Source organism: Siphateles boraxobius, unplaced genomic scaffold, assembly GCF_051911475.1.
Source record: "Siphateles boraxobius isolate OS27281-9 unplaced genomic scaffold, OSU_SipBor_1 9, whole genome shotgun sequence".
NCBI classification, from domain to species: domain Eukaryota; kingdom Metazoa; phylum Chordata; class Actinopteri; order Cypriniformes; family Leuciscidae; genus Siphateles; species Siphateles boraxobius.
Window position 1 is genome coordinate 4,591,864 of NW_027509219.1, and position 17,473 is coordinate 4,609,336.

Below are 17,473 nucleotides of genomic sequence, written 5' to 3' on the forward strand. Positions count from 1 at the left end.
CAGGAAGGACAGTTCATCACCCTTGCAGTGCCAAACCACATATTGCCATGTGTCCCCCCAGATGTGTTTGAGTACTTGCAAGGGCCTTGGTGAAAGATAGGAATAACTTCTCACAGCAAGAGCTGGCTAATCTGGCTCAGTCGTTGAGGATGAGATGCACTATACTGACAGCAGCTGGTGACCACACCGTATCCGCTCTGTTCATTATTCCATTATTGTTAGTCAAATGTCTGTGAAATTTATTCGGTTTATGTCTTAGCTGTGGAATCTTTTTATGTCCATACAAATCTACACACGTTAATAAAGAAATTAAAAAAGGAATACCGTGAAACACAAAAAGACAATTCCATATAAGTGTTCAGTGATCAGGGACTGAAAAGCTCTGGAAAAAAGAAACAATAAAACCAGTCCATAAAACAAGTCTCCTGAAGTCATTCTATAGTTTTAGCTGGGTTTGAGCAACAGGTCAAAATTTTAGACATTGATCACTAAAAATGTACCTTCCACTGTGGCATTTAAACCTCATTTGTACATGCAAACTCACCGATGTATATTTTTATGCAATTGATTAGTTAGTACTGTTAGCATGTTGGCCATTTAATTGGTATGTTTTTTATACAAGGGTTTATTAACTAAAACTTAGTTCATTTGAGCCCTCCAAACGCTCTCGGAGCGGTTCGACATATATATGTGAACAAACTAAGTAATCTTAGGCCCCAAGTAGCTTTTGTAAACATGCCTTAGAAGAAAACATTACCTGCGTGCATCTTAAGACATACAATGGCATTGACATATTTTAAGATATTTCAGTGCAAGTTGCCTTCAGTTAAAACAGCTCAAACATGCATTTTAGTCTGGGACTGGGCTTGTCTGTGAATCCTGGGGTATTTTTCTTTTTTTCAGCTGGTTGCTAAGAGAACATTTGTCAAATTGTTTTGTTTAACTTGATGTACTAAAGTAATTAAATCTGAAATAAAAATTACTTAAAACTTCAAAAAAATGAAAACTAATAATTTTATTGTTTTGTCATTAAAAAAAAAAAATTAAAAATAAAACTGAACATTTATAAATAAAAATGATTTCAAAATATTAATAACTATAATATTTCAATGATACTAAAATAACTATTATTTGCTACATTTTCTCTTTCCAGTGCTTGGGCAGTGTTACTAGACCGCAGTCAGCAGAAGCTTCAGTTAGTGCTTTTACCGCCTGCACTCTTCATACCCGTGAGCATGGATGATCCGCAGTGGGAGGAGCATGTGGAAGCCATGCCTGAGGGAGTCCAGCCCTTCATCATCTATGAGGAGATCACTGACATTTGGATCAACGTAAGACCCTTCTATCAAGTGTAGTGGTCCACTGATATCGATGTTTATGGACGGCAGCTTGGCTGATAACCAATATGATGGGCACTATATAGTTCAGTTAATAATATATAATAATAATACGTTTATTTTATATAGCGCCTTTCAGAAAACACAAGGTCGCTTTTAGAGCCCGACCGATATGGATTTTTGGGGGCCGATACCGATATTAGGGAGTAAAAAAAGCCCGATACCGATATATCGGCCGATATTATTTATGTGTATATTATAATACAGTAGCAATATTATATATGTGTATTATAGTACAGTATACCATTCAAAAGTTTTGACACTTTCCTATTGGTGTGTACAAACTTTTGATGGGTACTTTACACAGTAGCTATAAACAGAATAAATATATTTTATAAGCACGTTTTGCAATGATCACTCAAATGTGGTAATCAAACACTTGTGTGACACAGATATGTAATGGAGGCAGGGGGAATGATAGAATGAGAATTATACAGCTGAGCTGTAACCAAACTAGTTTGCATTGCATGTTATATTATATTATATTCTAAATACTGTTGCATAATCTTCACTAACGACGACTTTGTCTTTTAATTTAGTCATAACTTGTATCAATAAATATATAAAAAGTGTCACTGACAAAACCTTATTATCTTCTATTTTTACTCTTAATTCCTCTAATCTCTACCAGTGGAGGAAGAACTCAGATCTTTTTACTAAAGTAAAATGAATAATATCATAATTAAAACGTTTTTAATTACATATGTACAGTACTTTTATACTATTTTAAATAATTAGTAAGCAAAATGTACTAAACGTGAAACTAGGCTACTCTTAATGCAAAATGGCCCTATATAAAGTGTTATAATTATATACATTTTTGGAATATTGCTTGATGTTGTAACGTAGCGTTATCAGGCAGAATGAGCTTTAACACTGTGTCTACACCGGACGCGGCCGTTACTGCTCGCGTCGCAACAGCTGTTTACCCTAGACAAAGCAGAATCAGTTTACTGTCGGAGATCGCTCGCGCCACGCATTTTAATCAATGTTTCATCAACCAATTGTCTTAATAAATAAGAAGAAGGTCTAAATATAGCAGACAATATAATCAGGACTTCTCATCTGCGCGCTTGCAATAGTCACAAGCTCACACAATACGTGACAGAGGCTTGTAGCAGAGAAATCAATTCTGTGAATTACACTGCGCAAATCACAAGTAGGCTACTACCCACCGGATGAAGAAGGATTGGCTCTCAGTCTCCACAGGCTACATAAAATATTCATTTTATTTTATTTTATTTTTCGTGTTTGCATTTATGAGGAAAAAACAATGTTACAGACGCGACAGTTCAGCACTACGGACGTGAGCGCTCTGAAAGCGGCACTAATGCTTTGAAACTTTCACATAGACATCAAACAGAAAGCACAAAACCTTTCGTTTCAAAGTGAATTTCGTTTTGTATTAATTGTATCTTAATTTTAATCAATGTTTCATCAGCCATTTGCCTGGATTTAATTTATAAGAAGTAAATTTAGCAGACGATAGATAATCTCGACACGGAGGCGCCTGCGGGTGAACTGGAGCTCGTCTCATGAACCGAAACTCAGCGTATAGACCTGAGAATTGAAATATACCTATATTGAAATGTCTACTTTAAAACAGAACAATTCAAAACGAAAGACAGACAGACTCATGTAATCGTATGAAATGTGCATTTCTCTCTGGCGCGCGCTCACTGAAGATCGCGAGTCAGCATGGTCAACTTCATCTTTGGCTGACACTGACTGAAAACACTTGTTTATTAATAAACAATTAAAATGTCTCCTTGCTATATTTTTTGTATTCATAATCATTATTTTTGCCAGTTCTTGTGACAGCTTTTAGGTGCTTTATTGGCAGCGCCACCCTTACATGAATCACCGTACCCGCATTTTTTAAAATATTCATTTATCGGCCATTATAAATGCCGGTACCGATAGTTAGGAAAATGCCTAAAATCGGCCGATAATATCGGCCCGCCGATATATCGGTCGAGCTCTAGTCGCTTTACAATAAGTACAAATACACATGACATGGAAACATGACATAGAAACAATACATATAAACAGTGAAGGGTAACATAAGAGAAAGAGGTTTCGTATAGAAATCAGAACCTAGAGTCAGAGGTCAGGGAAACAAGTGATAAATATATGTGTTTTAATGTGTTTTTTAAAGTCGTGTAGTGATGAGAGGTCAAAGATATGTTGTGGAATAGAATTCCAGAGAGTTGGGGCAGCGGTACAAAATGCCCTTCCACCAAACGATGACAGTTTGAGAGCTTTGAATGTAATGAGTATCTTGTATTGAATGCGAAAACGAACGGGTAACCAATGTAGACTGCGTAAAACCGGAGTAATGTGGGGAAAAAAAAGTCAGCTGTAACATTATCTTGTCTAATCGGATTATAGCAGACTAAAATTAAAATTGGTTGATAGTGCTCTAGTCACTGACTAAAGCAAAAGGAACAACCATGTAGCTGTCAGCAGATCTCTCACATGAATGACAGATATTTAACACCATGCCATATTGGCTACGTTCACTGCGGGCCTCAGTTCTGATTTATTGCTCAGATCTATTTTTTTATACATTTTTTTTATAGCTGTTCACATTGTTTTAAATGTGGCCAATATCGGATTACAGTGTGATCAGATCATGGTCCTGAACTGACCCACATGCGCAATAGAAAGATATAATTACTACGCAGCACACTGTCATATGGAAGGAAACACAGAGGACATTAAAGTAAGCGATTACACGTTTATTTCTAGCGTGATCTGCTGCTGAAGCCAGCGAATTTATGCGCAGGCAATATAAAAAATTTAAGGCAATGTTGCGGAAAAAGGCAGCAGAACTTTTAAACATTTATGATATGAGCACTTATGTTTTGCTTGTATATAGTATAGAGCTGTCATGTCACTGTAATAATGAGTTACACATCACTGTCCACTGACTACCTTTCTTGATAACTTCAGGTATGTAAAATCTTTGAAGTGAATCCCATGAGCGCAGAATTGTGACAAACGTTGATCTACAGGGACGTAAAAATCGCATGAATTTCTTTGACTATTCAGACTGCAGTCGCATGGCAAAACATCTGACCTGTATCAGATTTAGGACCACATAGGGAAGTGGCCATAATCGGAATTGAAAAGATCAGATTCCATGTGGTTTGTGCTGTTCACACTGTCATGACAAAAACAGATCTAAGTCACATATGAGCAAAAAAGTCAAATTTGGGCCACATTTACCTAACATTGTAACATAAAAGATGTCTTTACTATTTCAAATAAATTCTGTTCTTTTGAATTTTGTATTCTTTAAAGAATCCTAATAAAAATGTTAAATCACCATTTCCACAAAAATACTAAGCAGCACAACTGTTTTCAACATTGATTATAATGAGAAATGCTTCTTGAGCACCAAATCAGCATATTACAATGATTCCTGAAGGATCATGTGACACTGAATATTGGAGTGATGACTGGTGAAGATTCAGTTTTATTAGTATTATGTATTTATTTATTTTTAATATAAGTAATTTTTATTAATACAAATTTAAAATATAAACTTGTTTTAAGATTGTAATATTTCACAATATTACTGTTCAAATGAATGTAGACTTAATGAGCATTGGAGACAAATTATAAAAAATAAAAAAAATCTAACCAACCCCCCAACTATTAAACGATAGTCTATGTACTCTAGGATGTTATACTAGAGGACTAGTTACTGCAAACTGCACAAAATACTCAGGATGAATCTTTTAAAAGCAGCATGTGAAATGGTACACATGATGTGAGATAATTTTTGGATACCTTTTCCATTTTTCCAAATGTAGATGGTCATGAGGGTCAATGCGCACAGAACATTTGCATACTATATAATTGAAAATAGTATAGGAATATGGTATTTCAAACATGGCCGAAGTCTTGGTTTATTGTGACTGTTTTGTTTTAATTTCTTGTCTCATTTCCCAATAGGTCCATGATATCTTCTATCCCTTCATTCAAACAACTAATGACAAGATCAGCTTCCTGTGGGTGAACGAATCACAAACGGGGTTCTGCCATTTGTACAGAATAACCAGTCTCTTACAGCCAGGCTGCCAGCAGTGGTCCAGAGAATACAGTCCTTCAGAAGGTAACCCTAACCCTGCAAATAAAAATAAAAAAATAGTTAAAATTTTCTGACACCCAGTCAAGCAAATTATACATGATACCATTCAAATAAAAACTCCCTAATGCATCAAACTTGTAAATTATGTTTTACCCTACAAAGAGGCTCCTTTTCTTTGCTTTCCATACTAGTCAAAATACATTGAGGATATAATATAGATTTTCTTAACACCATATTAAAAACATAATACATCATTATCAAACATTATACAATGCTTAGCCAATCAATAGTTCATGAAATTTTACTTATAAAAAAAATCAGTAATTCAAAATAGTTTTAAAACTATTATAAAGCATAAAAACAATATCTGTTTTGTGAATAATACATAACCTATCTCTGTACTTTACAAGCCCTACTAAGGTGAAGTACTGAGTATGGATTAAATAAGGATCTGTGATATCCATAAAAAGTATCATGCTGTACATCTGTCGAGTTGATCTGCCACATCCTGTACAAAATTCCAATCTATATCACTAGATCTAATGTTTCTATATGTGAGCTCTCAACCACTGGAGCTCTGCAAGGACTGACTCCCTCATTTCCAGAAATAATAAATATAAGAAAAGAATTTCAAAGAATACAAATAAATACAGAAACAAATTAAGGAAATTTTAACAAAAAAAAAATGTATTTGTTTTATAAAGTCATTTTTAATTTTATTTATTTTCCTATTACATTTACTTATTTATATATTTATTTAATTATTTAAAAATGTTGCAGGTTTGGGCCTCCATATTTACGTGGTCATGTTTTTAACTATGGCTTGTCCTTCTATCAAAATGTAAGCATGGGGCCTTGTAATATGAATGACTTATCTTTTTTTTAATTGTTATTATTAGATGATTTTAAATGCCAGATAGAAGAGGAGGTGACTATAACCAGTGGAGAGTGGGAAGTCTTGGCTAGACACGGATCAAAGGTTTGCTGTATTATTCAACAAATTCAAAATCAAATGTCTTGCACACATTACCGTTCTTTACATTTTTCTTTCATCTATATTTGCAGATCTGGGTCAATGAAGACACCAAACTGGTGTACTTCCAGGGCACAAAAGATACTCCACTTGAGCACCATCTTTATGTTGTGAGCTACGAATCTCCTGGAGAAATCGTCAGAATTACTAAGCCGGGCTTCTCTCACAGCTGCTCTGTTAGCCTGGTGTGTGTGTCTGTGTGTGCGCGCGTGTGCTTACCAAATCATTGGTGACAAAATGGCATTCTGAAACGTACAAAAATAGCAAATGATTTTTTACAAAATAAATTTTTATTTCTTTCTTGCAAAGAATCCCCTGGAAATATAGCCTGAAGAAAATTGATAGTTAATCATATATTTTTGGCTTAGAATATCCAGAATTTGTAAAAAAAAATTCCAGTTTTAGTCAAGAATTTCTTGTCATTGCATAATGGGTTGTGTCTTACAGGGTGCATGGGTGGGGAAAAATAGATGTTACAATTCACTAACATATTAGAATACGATTGTATACATTGATGTTAGTTAATACAGTATTACTGTGAACTGTGAACAATGTATGTTATTTATGTTAAGGTTAATATATATATATATATATATATATATATTCAAATTGCGTAAACATTAGTGTTAGTTAAACAAGCTAACATTTTTAATTGATAATTATTCTGGTTATTGAAAACCATACACATGACTAAACAGATAACTGTCCTGCAGTTAAAAAAAAACAAAAAACTGAATAAGCTTTATTTTACAATATCTTGCCGAAGCAAACCAAGCAGTGTTCCATGACCTGCAGTCTCACTCTGACTATCTGTTTCTCCTGTTTCAATATAGAACTTTGACATGTTTATTAGCCACTACAGTAACGTGAGCACCCCTCCGTGTGTTCATGTCTACAAACTGACGGGTTCTGACAGTGACCCCATACACAAGGAACCGGAGTTCTGGGCGAGCATGATGGAGGCTACAGGTGAGGTCAGGGCGATGTTGCACAGCTGTTGGAAAGAATAACACATGCTCTAATAACCTGTTTGCTTTTGTCTGTGTTGTGCAGGTTGTCCAGCTGATTATGTCCCTCCTGAGATATTTAGCTTCCCTGCCAATTCCGGTTTCCGCCTATATGGAATGCTGTACAAACCACACAACCTGAAACCAGGCAAAAAACACCCCACAATCCTGTTTGTGTACGGCGGCCCACAGGTTGGTTTGGCTGAAAAGTATGACTATAGATTTTTTGAAAACTAACCATTAAGATTTAGTAATAGTTTCACCCAAAATATAAATTCTGACATTTGCTCACCCTCGGGATGTTCCTTTGGCTGGGTCTTTCAAAGCTCCAAAATAATAACAATAATTTTTTTTTTTGAATTTGGCCTGTATTACTTGTGCAATATGTGATTTGTTCATGAAACTTAATTGATACAGTTCCTGAGTTCAGTTCACTGATTATTTGATATGGTTTCAGCTTTTCACAACCCATTGGATGGAAATATTTACATACAAACTGTTTTTGCTCTGCTTCTTTATGGAAACTCTTGTATTGTTTGGAATTTGGTGCCATTTGTTATTTGAAAGCTTTACTCACCATTTATTGTAACTGCATGGAAAAAAGCAACTGGTCAAAAAAAAATTCCCCATGGAAGAATTAAAATACAAACATTGTGAGAGTGAGTAAGTGATTACAATTTATTTCGGGATGGGCTATGACTTCTAAATGCAGTACTGAATTGAATGTCTTCACATTGTGGTTTGTGACACATCAGATAAAAGTTGCGTTGTAAGTTCTTTAATACGTCTACTTATAACATGTTTCCATTTTTCTTTTCTGTTTTTTAGGTGCAGTTAGTAAATAACTCCTACAAGGGTGTGAAGTATCTGCGTCTGAACACGTTGGCATCTCTGGGTTATGCAGTGGTGGTCATTGATGGAAGAGGGTCGTGCCAAAGAGGCCTTAAGTTTGAAGGGGCCCTTAAAAACAAAATGGTAACTAGAATTGTAGCCAGACATTTGACTCCGAACAACATCACTGCAAATGTTAGCTAAGGAACTGGCCATTTAGACAGGAAGAGATTGTTTGATTGTATTTAAAAAGGTGATTAGGTCATATAATGATAGATAGGGACAGATTTGCTAAAGTGGGCAAATTAGCATGATAGCCCAATTCCAAAACAGCGCTGATGGGAGTGGAAAGTTCTGCGCGTGTTCTACTGATGACACGCAAATTAAAGGACACAGACGCAGCCGGATCATTTCCATAATGACCAATGAAGTCTACCAGTTAGAGTCTGGTGTAAGACATGCTTGTTTGGGGTGGTAAATAATGGCGCAAACTCCAGTACATTGACTAGTGCAAACCTTAGTAAATCCCCTTGTATGATTCATTTAAATACTCTCCTCCCATACATATTACCTCCCATAAAAACTCCTACAAATGCATATGCAATAAGTTCAGAATCAGAATCAGAAAGAGCTTTATTGCCAAGTGTGCTTGCACACACAAGGAATTTGTTTTGGTGCTGAGGCTTCCAGTGGACTACACAAATACAACAAGAAACATGAAACATAATACTACAAATTATAAGAATAAAGAATAAAAATATAAATATATGAGAATAAAAACTATCACAGTTAGGTTTAGTCAGAATAGACATTTCCAGATTTACAGATTATGAACATATTTACAGTGTTTTGAATATTATAATAAATAAATCTAAATATAAGTATCACTTGAGTTGTAGGATATTGCACTAAACAGTGGGATTATTGCACTTAAAGGCATATGCCTTGGGAGGTGTGTTAACTGTTCAGCTGCAAAACTAACTGTCCACTCCTTTTCAGCTCAAATTTTTCACTGTCTTTAGTAAATCCTGACAGTAGTTTTTTAATGCCAAAAGAGGGTTTGGGCTGGAGCAAGCTGTTAGTAAATCTGACCCATATTAACATATTGTTGCTGTCGGGTGGAAATCTTTTGTGGCTGTTAAAACACATTCGAGCACATGAGTGTCTACGCTACGAAAGCAATCCGGTCAAATGTGTTTTTGACCACCTCTGGAAGTGTTCAAACTAAAAACGTTTTAGGCCCTGTTTACACCTGGTATTAAGATGTGTTTTGGTTGATCGGATCACAAGTGGACGAAGCTAAATACAGATGTGAACGGCGTCTAAAACGCTTTGAGCTTGTCCACTTTTGACTACTTCCAGAGGTAGTCGAAAACTCATTCAACCAGATTGCTTTTATATTGGGGTTGAATGTGTTCAAATAGCCGCAAAAGACCGCCTACTCTCCGCCTACTGACATAATGCTTAAACATTATGGGAAGCGCGCTAGCCGGATGACATTTAAACTATGGCTGGAGACCCAGGTTTGGTTGAAGACGAAAAACATACCAAGCGCAATGTTCTCTCACCATTCCTGATTTCTATCACACACTCACAGAGTTCGGCTGGTCTTGCGGCTGTCAGTGCAGAAACGAAAGCTGATGCTCTCCGTATGTTTTTCTGTTTTCTCCGGGTGCACTCATATGTAAATTGCGTGAGCTTATTTTGTCCATTAGATCGAAAGATCTGAAAAAACGCATACATTTACCCGCCCATAGACCCTTACCTCGAAGAAATCGGGTCAGAAGTGGTGGAAAGTGGACAAAAGAGACACATTAAAAGACCAGGTGTAAGCGGGAATGTCTCCATCTACTTCTGATTCGATCGACCAAAATGCATCTTATTACCAGTTGTAAATAGGGCCTTAGACCCCGTTTACACCTGTATTTAGCGTCATCTACTCGTGATCCAATCGGCCAAAACTTAATACCAGTTGTAAACAGTTGCCTCACATTTAACACATTATGGTCTGCTTTTCAAAGGTCAGCCAGCATGTGTTGAAAACACGTTGCATAAATGCTTTATATAGACACACATATGATCATGCTGCATTTTAAGTGGCTGGAATGGTTGGTCAAGAAATGTTAAGGTGTTAAAATGATTACTGAGTGACAGCTCACACTGGCTTTGACATATGATCCCACTTGTTACTCACAGTCAAAGACTGAATTAGACGCATTGCCTCATTGCCATCACTGCTTATTGAAGGTCACTTGATATGAAGTCAATTTGTATAATAACTTGTATTGGGCCATGACTACTGCTTATTAAATACAATTTAATGTTTTATAAATAAAGGATAGGTTGATTTGTCTCGGACCAGTAAGTAACCACCTAACATTCACCTAGAACAAAGCCATCTAGCAACGCCTTTAATTAATACTTTTATTCAGAAATTAATTAATGAAAGGGTTTCAAAGTGCAAGTTTCTGAAAACAATCTCCGTGTAAACAACAAATACGCTAATCTAGCATAAAACAACGCTAATCTCTGAAGGCGATGATGTCATGCACATGCATATTACATTATAGTGTTTCATCATCTAATGGCCTGGCAGCAGAATACAGCGTTTTTAATCGTTTTCGCAGATCCGCGTTAATGGGGATTATTTTGACAATGGTGTCATCTGTACGTGGAAAACTCAAAAGATAAACTTCTCCGTTTCAAGCATATCGTTGTCGTGTAAACGTACCTTTAAATTAGTGTCCAATTCTCAATATTAACTATTAACTATGACTTTTGCCTCAATAAACTTCTAATTTCTACTTATTAATAGTTGTTAATATAGTTAAGTTTAGGTATTGGGTAGGATTAGGAACGTTCAAAATTGTCATGCAGAATAAGGCATAAATACGTGCCTTATAAGTGCGAACAGTGTTCGTACAAGGTGCTTAAAGTACTTTAAGTACTTGAATTTGAAAGTCCTGGAAACCCCTTGAAAGTACTTGAAAAGAAGGTACTTAAAGTGCTTGACTTGTTTAAAATAACTTGCCTTTTTTCTCTCGAAAAAGCACAATCTTTTCAAGCGAAATCAACACTGCAGCCCATCTGATAAACATCAGATCTTTTCTCGATACGAAATACGCCAACATTATAATATAAAATATTATTATAAATAATATTAAAATATAATTAATTGAACAATAATAGCCATTATAAACTTTGTATTTAATATATATTATTAAATACGTTTATTTATGGATACCTTATATCTGTAATTTAAGTTTAAAAAATCCTAAAGATATTGTTTGATAAGTGCGATCTCTGATTTTAGTCCTTGAATACCAAAAAAGCAGTGCTTAAAGTCATTGAAAGTCCTGGAATTTCTTTTTACAGTGTCTGTACGAACCCTGTACTAAAAACAGCTAATATCCTAGTAATATGTATGCTAATAAGCAACTAGTTAATAGTGAGAATTGGACCCTAAACTAAGACTGTACATAAACATTAACAAAAACGTTAAATAAATCATTCCAGCCACCAACTTTTGAACTTTTGTTGAAATTTTTACCTTGAGCATTTCACTTGGTTAAAGGTAAAGATCATTGAATGCAGCATAACAGGCTTTAGGTAAGGTATAAAACATGGAATTCGGTACTCTTTATTCATATTCCTATTATTTTCTCCTCAACCTCAGGGCCAGGTGGAGATTGAAGATCAAGTGGAGGGGCTTCAGTTTGTGGCAGAGAAGTACAAGTTCATAGACTTGAGTCGGGTTGCCATCCATGGTTGGTCATACGGTGGATTCCTTTCTCTCATGGGCCTCATTCACAGACCAAACATCTTCAAGGTGAGATTTACAGCTGCCCCAATGTTATGTCATCATCTTAAAATTTCTTTCTTTCTTTTTTGCTCAACTGTCCCTCAACCCCACCCATTCATGCGCTTTCACCAGCAGGTGGCGTCTCAAATGCACCTTACTAGAGATTGAATTGCTGAACTTTGTTGCTTTTCTGAAATCGTAATCATAGTCATTTAGCTTTTTTATGCTTTTGGAATTACTACAATAGAAAATAAGAGCTGTATTTTGGATAAAAGGGAAGAAGCATTTTGTACTTTGAGACTAAAATTAGTGTCTGTACGTTTGTTCTCATCATGTGTTAAGCAAGTTACCCATTCTGTGCCCCAGGTGGCCATAGCAGGAGCTCCTGTGACGGTGTGGATGGCATACGATACTGGCTACACCGAGCGCTACATGGACGTGCCTGAAAATAACCAGCAGGGATATGAGGCTGGCTCCGTCGCACTGCACGTCGACAAACTTCCCAATGAGTGAGTTACTGCGGCTCAGGCCAGAGGACGTGCAACGTTTGTTTCACCCTGATTATGTGTTCTTGGCATACAACTTCATCTCAGTGATTGAACCACTTCTAACCATAAAAAAACCCAGCATCTAAAGTTGCTTGGATTTTGTTATAATAGTCAGACAAGTGTTTTATTTTTTTTAAAAGTTTGAGCGTTTAGACAGGATTTTGCATGTTTTTTTGTTGTTGTTGAGTATCATATTTAATATTATTTGAGCCATGAAAGCCTGATGGATGAGATATGAGAATATGGAGGTCATAATCGAGGAAAGAGGGAAAACAACGCTTTAATTTTATTCAGATGTGCCAACTGAGCAAAAATAAGCAGTGCGGTGGGGTTTCTGTAATTTATATGGCCAAAATTTAAAATGAAATTATAATAGCCTGCAATGTAAATCGCAGTGATCTTTATAACAGTAAAGCACTACTTGCAAAAATGCATATAAATGTAAGTTGTCACTCTATCTCCTAGTAAGATATTTAAATGCTTAATTTTATGATCAAATCTCTGTAGTTTTTATTGTGGTGTGGGGGTTGTGTCGCTTTAAATATAATGCAATACAATACAATGATGATTTAAAGATGTATAAGTAAACATTCCTCAAAAGCCTGATGTATTATATTTGATCAATTATAATATGATTTTTCTTTAAAAATATATATAAAATAGCGAATAGACGAATGAAGGCCCGTAGAAGATTTTGTACTACAGGTTTTGATCATGTTGGTAGATATGATACAGTAGGCTTTTTAGGGTTAAAATACCTTCTCAAAAGTTTCTCCCTATTTTGAATCTAGGTAAATTATATCTTGAAGACATAAATCTCTCAAGTTCGATCAAACCATATAGTTAACTCCTCTCAGAATGTATTATTTGAGCAATTGGTTATCCTTTCACTGTGCTAACTAGACACTTCCTTTGTTTTTTTTCCCCAAGGCCAAACCGATTACTGATTTTACATGGGTTCCTTGATGAAAACGTGCACTTTTTCCACACCAACTTCCTGGTGTCTCAACTCATCCGTGCAGGAAAGCCATATCAGCTACAGGTTTGAAAACAAAGTATTAAAAATATGCAATGTTATTCTTTTTTTTCCTCAACCAAATAATTCATCATACTATTTCTCCATAGATCTACCCCAATGAGAGACACAGCATTCGCTGTCCTGAGTCCGGAGAGCACTACGAGATCATGCTACTGTACTTCCTCCAACAGCACCTCTGATCAGGGTCTTCTCCATTCCCACCCTCCTCCACTTCCTTCAGGAGGAATGACAGAATACTGGTCCCTGAACCCATCTTTTGCTTTCTCACACTCTTTCTGGAAGGAGTGTCTTTGCAGCAGCCAGAAACAGACTTGTCCCCAAACTTTGTGTAATTTTGCGCATGTCGGCACACTTTTAACAGAAAGGACACGTCTGAGAACGGAGAACAACCCAGTAGCTCATTAACCTCAATTAAACAGATTTTGGATTATGTGCCACACCTAGGTAATGTTTCTTTTCCGGCTCCCTTTGGAACACTGATTATGTTGCCAAATGTGTCTTTATTTTTTAAATTTGTAGTTAGTGGCTTATCAGAGTACAGAGACTGGATTTCTACACATACATACAGATATGCTCTTATCACCCCATCCCCCTTTTCCTGTTAACTGCTCATTTAACTTAAGCTTTTTCATTGCTATGAATGCAGTCGTGTTTCGGTCCAACATGAATTCCAGCGTCGCTGTTAGCCACGCTCGTGTGGCTCTCACGTAAGGACACAGCACACTACTACCTGCAGTTCATATTTTAAGTGTGTATTATTAAAGGAACATATTTTTTATGAAGTTGTGGCCATCTGTCTTGTATGCTGTTTTAATCGAAATAGCGTATTTTCATTTCAAGACTTCTGTTTTTTGTATTGTATTTCCAAGGGACTCAAAATATTTAATGAGGATAAAGTATAGGGTAGGGCTTGATTTTATTCTATCAGGAATTGGTTGGATCGTGAAAGGTGACTCAAGTCACATTTATTTAAATAGCGCTTTATACAATACAGAAAAAAAAGTGTTAATGTTGTAAAATTCATGTAAAACATCTCTACAGAAGGTAATGGTGTCGTTATTCAGCTCAGTTTAATTCAGAGTTTCAATTCAGTACAATAACTGTTAGTGAAGTCTGTCTGGCTAGTGATGTCAACTGGGAAGGAATGTCACAGGTGGAGCAAGACATTATATTCTGACTTCATTTAGATGGTCAGTTCTTCTGTCCAACCAGTCCATTTATTGAAACTTAAAGGGTTAGTTCACCCAAAAAATAAAAAAATTTAATCAATTACTCACCCTTATGTCGTTCTAAACCTGTAAGACTTTTGTTTATCTTCGAAACACAAATGAAGATATTTTAAATGAAGTCTGAGATTTCGGTCCCTCCGTTGTCCCTACCACTTTGACACTTCAAAAAGTTCATAAAGAGATCGGAAAAACTAATCCATATGAATCGAGCGGTTTAGTCCAAATTTTATGAAGAGAGTCGATTAATTTATGATGAACAGATATGAATTTAGGCTTTTATTCACATATAAGATCAGCGAACATACATAAGCTTAACCGTATGCGCTTGATACGCAAGGACAAACCTCATTGGTTCTCACGGAAGCTCAAATGTGCTGGGTAATACAAGAATTAACCTCACTGGTTCTCGCTCGTCATGCAAGCATGATTGAGATTCCGTTTAAAATAACTCATGTGTGCTTTGATTAATATTTATATATGAATAAATTCAATCTGATCATCATAAAAAGTGATCGAGTCTCTTCAGAACGACTAAACCGCTCCATTCATATGGGTTCGTTTTATGATCTCTGAACTTTTTGAAGCATCAAAATAGTTGTGTTGGCTGTCAGTGGAGGGACAGAAATCTCTCAGATTTCAATAAAATATCTAAATTTATGTTTCAAAGTTGAACGAAAGTCGTATGGGTTTAACTGCAAAACTGATTTGTTTTCATGTTTCACTGTTCATGTTTGTGATGTCACTGTCAATCTGTTAATATTTCCTACTGCTATTATTTCCATGCAGAGAGGTTAACGTCTCTGGTTACTCAACATAACCGTGGTTCCCTGAAAGTATGGAACGAGACATTGCGTCACTAGCTGACACTTTGGGGAAACTCCTTTCACAGAAAATACTGAAGCTTTTTTGAATCGCACTATTTCAACTGCAATAGCCAATGGCGCTTGTGCACTTGAGCGAGGGGCGGAGTCAACCGCTATATAGCTCGGTGCTGAGCGCTATTGTAAAGACACATGGATTTTACACGGCAACTTACGCAACCCTAGGTTGGTCACTGGACCTAGTGGAGATAGTGGCGGCCTTATGCATCTGGGGGCCCGTTTCTAATATGGGGCCCTACCCATACAAAACATAAACATAATAGAGCAGAAAAAGCAAGGATTCCTGTTGGTTTGCAACAATGGTATACTATTTTATTACGTGCACTTTCAGCTTCAAGAACAGGCATAGAAAGAAATCCAACATAGAAATCATCCAACCTTATTTGATTAAAACTATATACAAATTATTCTGCGTTTTACATTGGAATAAGCCTCGCCCTTTCACGGATGGCAACTTCTCTGTTTAAATGATTAGCGCAGTATATTTTCAGCTGTCTGGGCTGACATAAAATAAACAGCTCAAACATCCCCTCAACTTAAATTATTAACAAAAGCAAAGAAGAAAACGTGTCTGACTGACACTGAACCGAACTCCAGGTATTTGTGGACCATGGACAGCTGAGCTCACCGGGCAGCGGGCGTAGCCTACATTTCACCTGAGCCCTTTTTAAAAATCCACCTTCTGTGTTTGAGTGCTTAGAATGCTCTGATAAAAAGTTCATCTTTGTCCAGCGATTTTGTCATCTCGCCTGGACCAAAGAAAGAGGTCACTTTTGGTAGACTAAATAAAGCTTTTTTTTGTTGTCTGATATCTTTCATTTTTCAGCACCACTGGTATATGTACGTTTCATTTTCCTCTTAAAATTCTTTTCCTGCTCAAAATAACATTTTAACTTAACGGCAAAAAAGACAAAGGTATAAACAAATAAACTACTGGTATACTTCAGATCACTTAAGCTGTTTGTGGGGAGATAAACGTTTCCGTGGTAACCGCGAGTTCCACCATTCAGAGACGCCAGTGTTATGCTTAGGATTGTGGGTAGTGTAGTATTTCTCCAGAAGATTTTTTTCTTAAAACAGGTTTGATTTCATACTGACTTGTGGTTTTTATAGGAGCAGAAACTTTTGTTTCACAACCTCATAGCTCGTGGTCAGTCTACCTCGGATGGTTTAGACATTATGGCTGAAAATCTATATCCTATGGAGAAAATAAATGGAATTTTTTTGGAGCCCCCCTTGGAGGGCGGGGCCTGTTTCAATTGAAACGGGTGAGACATAGGTAAGGCCACCTATGAGTGGAGACACTCAACCAGTCGGTCGGTCAGTCCAATCAGCCAAGAGGGCATAGGGTTGAAGCCACGGCGTTAGACCAGTGCAATGCAGTGAGAGGAGAATATGCAACAATAACACATCGGTGCATTCATAACACGATCAGCTCAGACGAGCGGATCACTGACTGTCTGAACACAGCCCATAAACGCATAATACATTAGCACAACATGGGTAAAAATGACAATGTCACACACTTTGCGAGGCAGGCAGCCAACAGCTGGAGCCTCGTGAAAATACCAACACAGAACACTGCAGTTTGTGCGATTCAATATATA

At 36.5% G+C, this 17,473-nt stretch overlaps 1 protein-coding gene across 4 annotated transcripts in view; it reads left to right on the plus strand.

The window, feature by feature from the left end:
- dpp9 (dipeptidyl-peptidase 9) overlaps positions 1–14,538 on the plus strand; it is a 43,740-nt gene extending 29,202 nt beyond the window's left edge. For all 4 annotated transcript variants that reach the window (XM_077224571.1, XM_077224573.1, XM_077224572.1 and 1 more), the window contains 11 exons: positions 1,154–1,331; positions 5,361–5,520; positions 6,396–6,475; positions 6,562–6,714; positions 7,363–7,498; positions 7,583–7,728; positions 8,365–8,511; positions 12,044–12,196; positions 12,536–12,678; positions 13,648–13,759; positions 13,843–14,538. In XM_077224571.1, the coding sequence (XP_077080686.1) occupies positions 1,154–1,331; positions 5,361–5,520; positions 6,396–6,475; positions 6,562–6,714; positions 7,363–7,498; positions 7,583–7,728; positions 8,365–8,511; positions 12,044–12,196; positions 12,536–12,678; positions 13,648–13,759; positions 13,843–13,935 (1,501 nt within the window). In that variant the 3' untranslated portion in view covers positions 13,936–14,538. The remainder of the gene's footprint in view (positions 1–1,153; positions 1,332–5,360; positions 5,521–6,395; positions 6,476–6,561; positions 6,715–7,362; positions 7,499–7,582; positions 7,729–8,364; positions 8,512–12,043; positions 12,197–12,535; positions 12,679–13,647; positions 13,760–13,842) is intronic.
- The last annotated feature ends 2,935 nt before the right edge of the window (positions 14,539–17,473 follow it).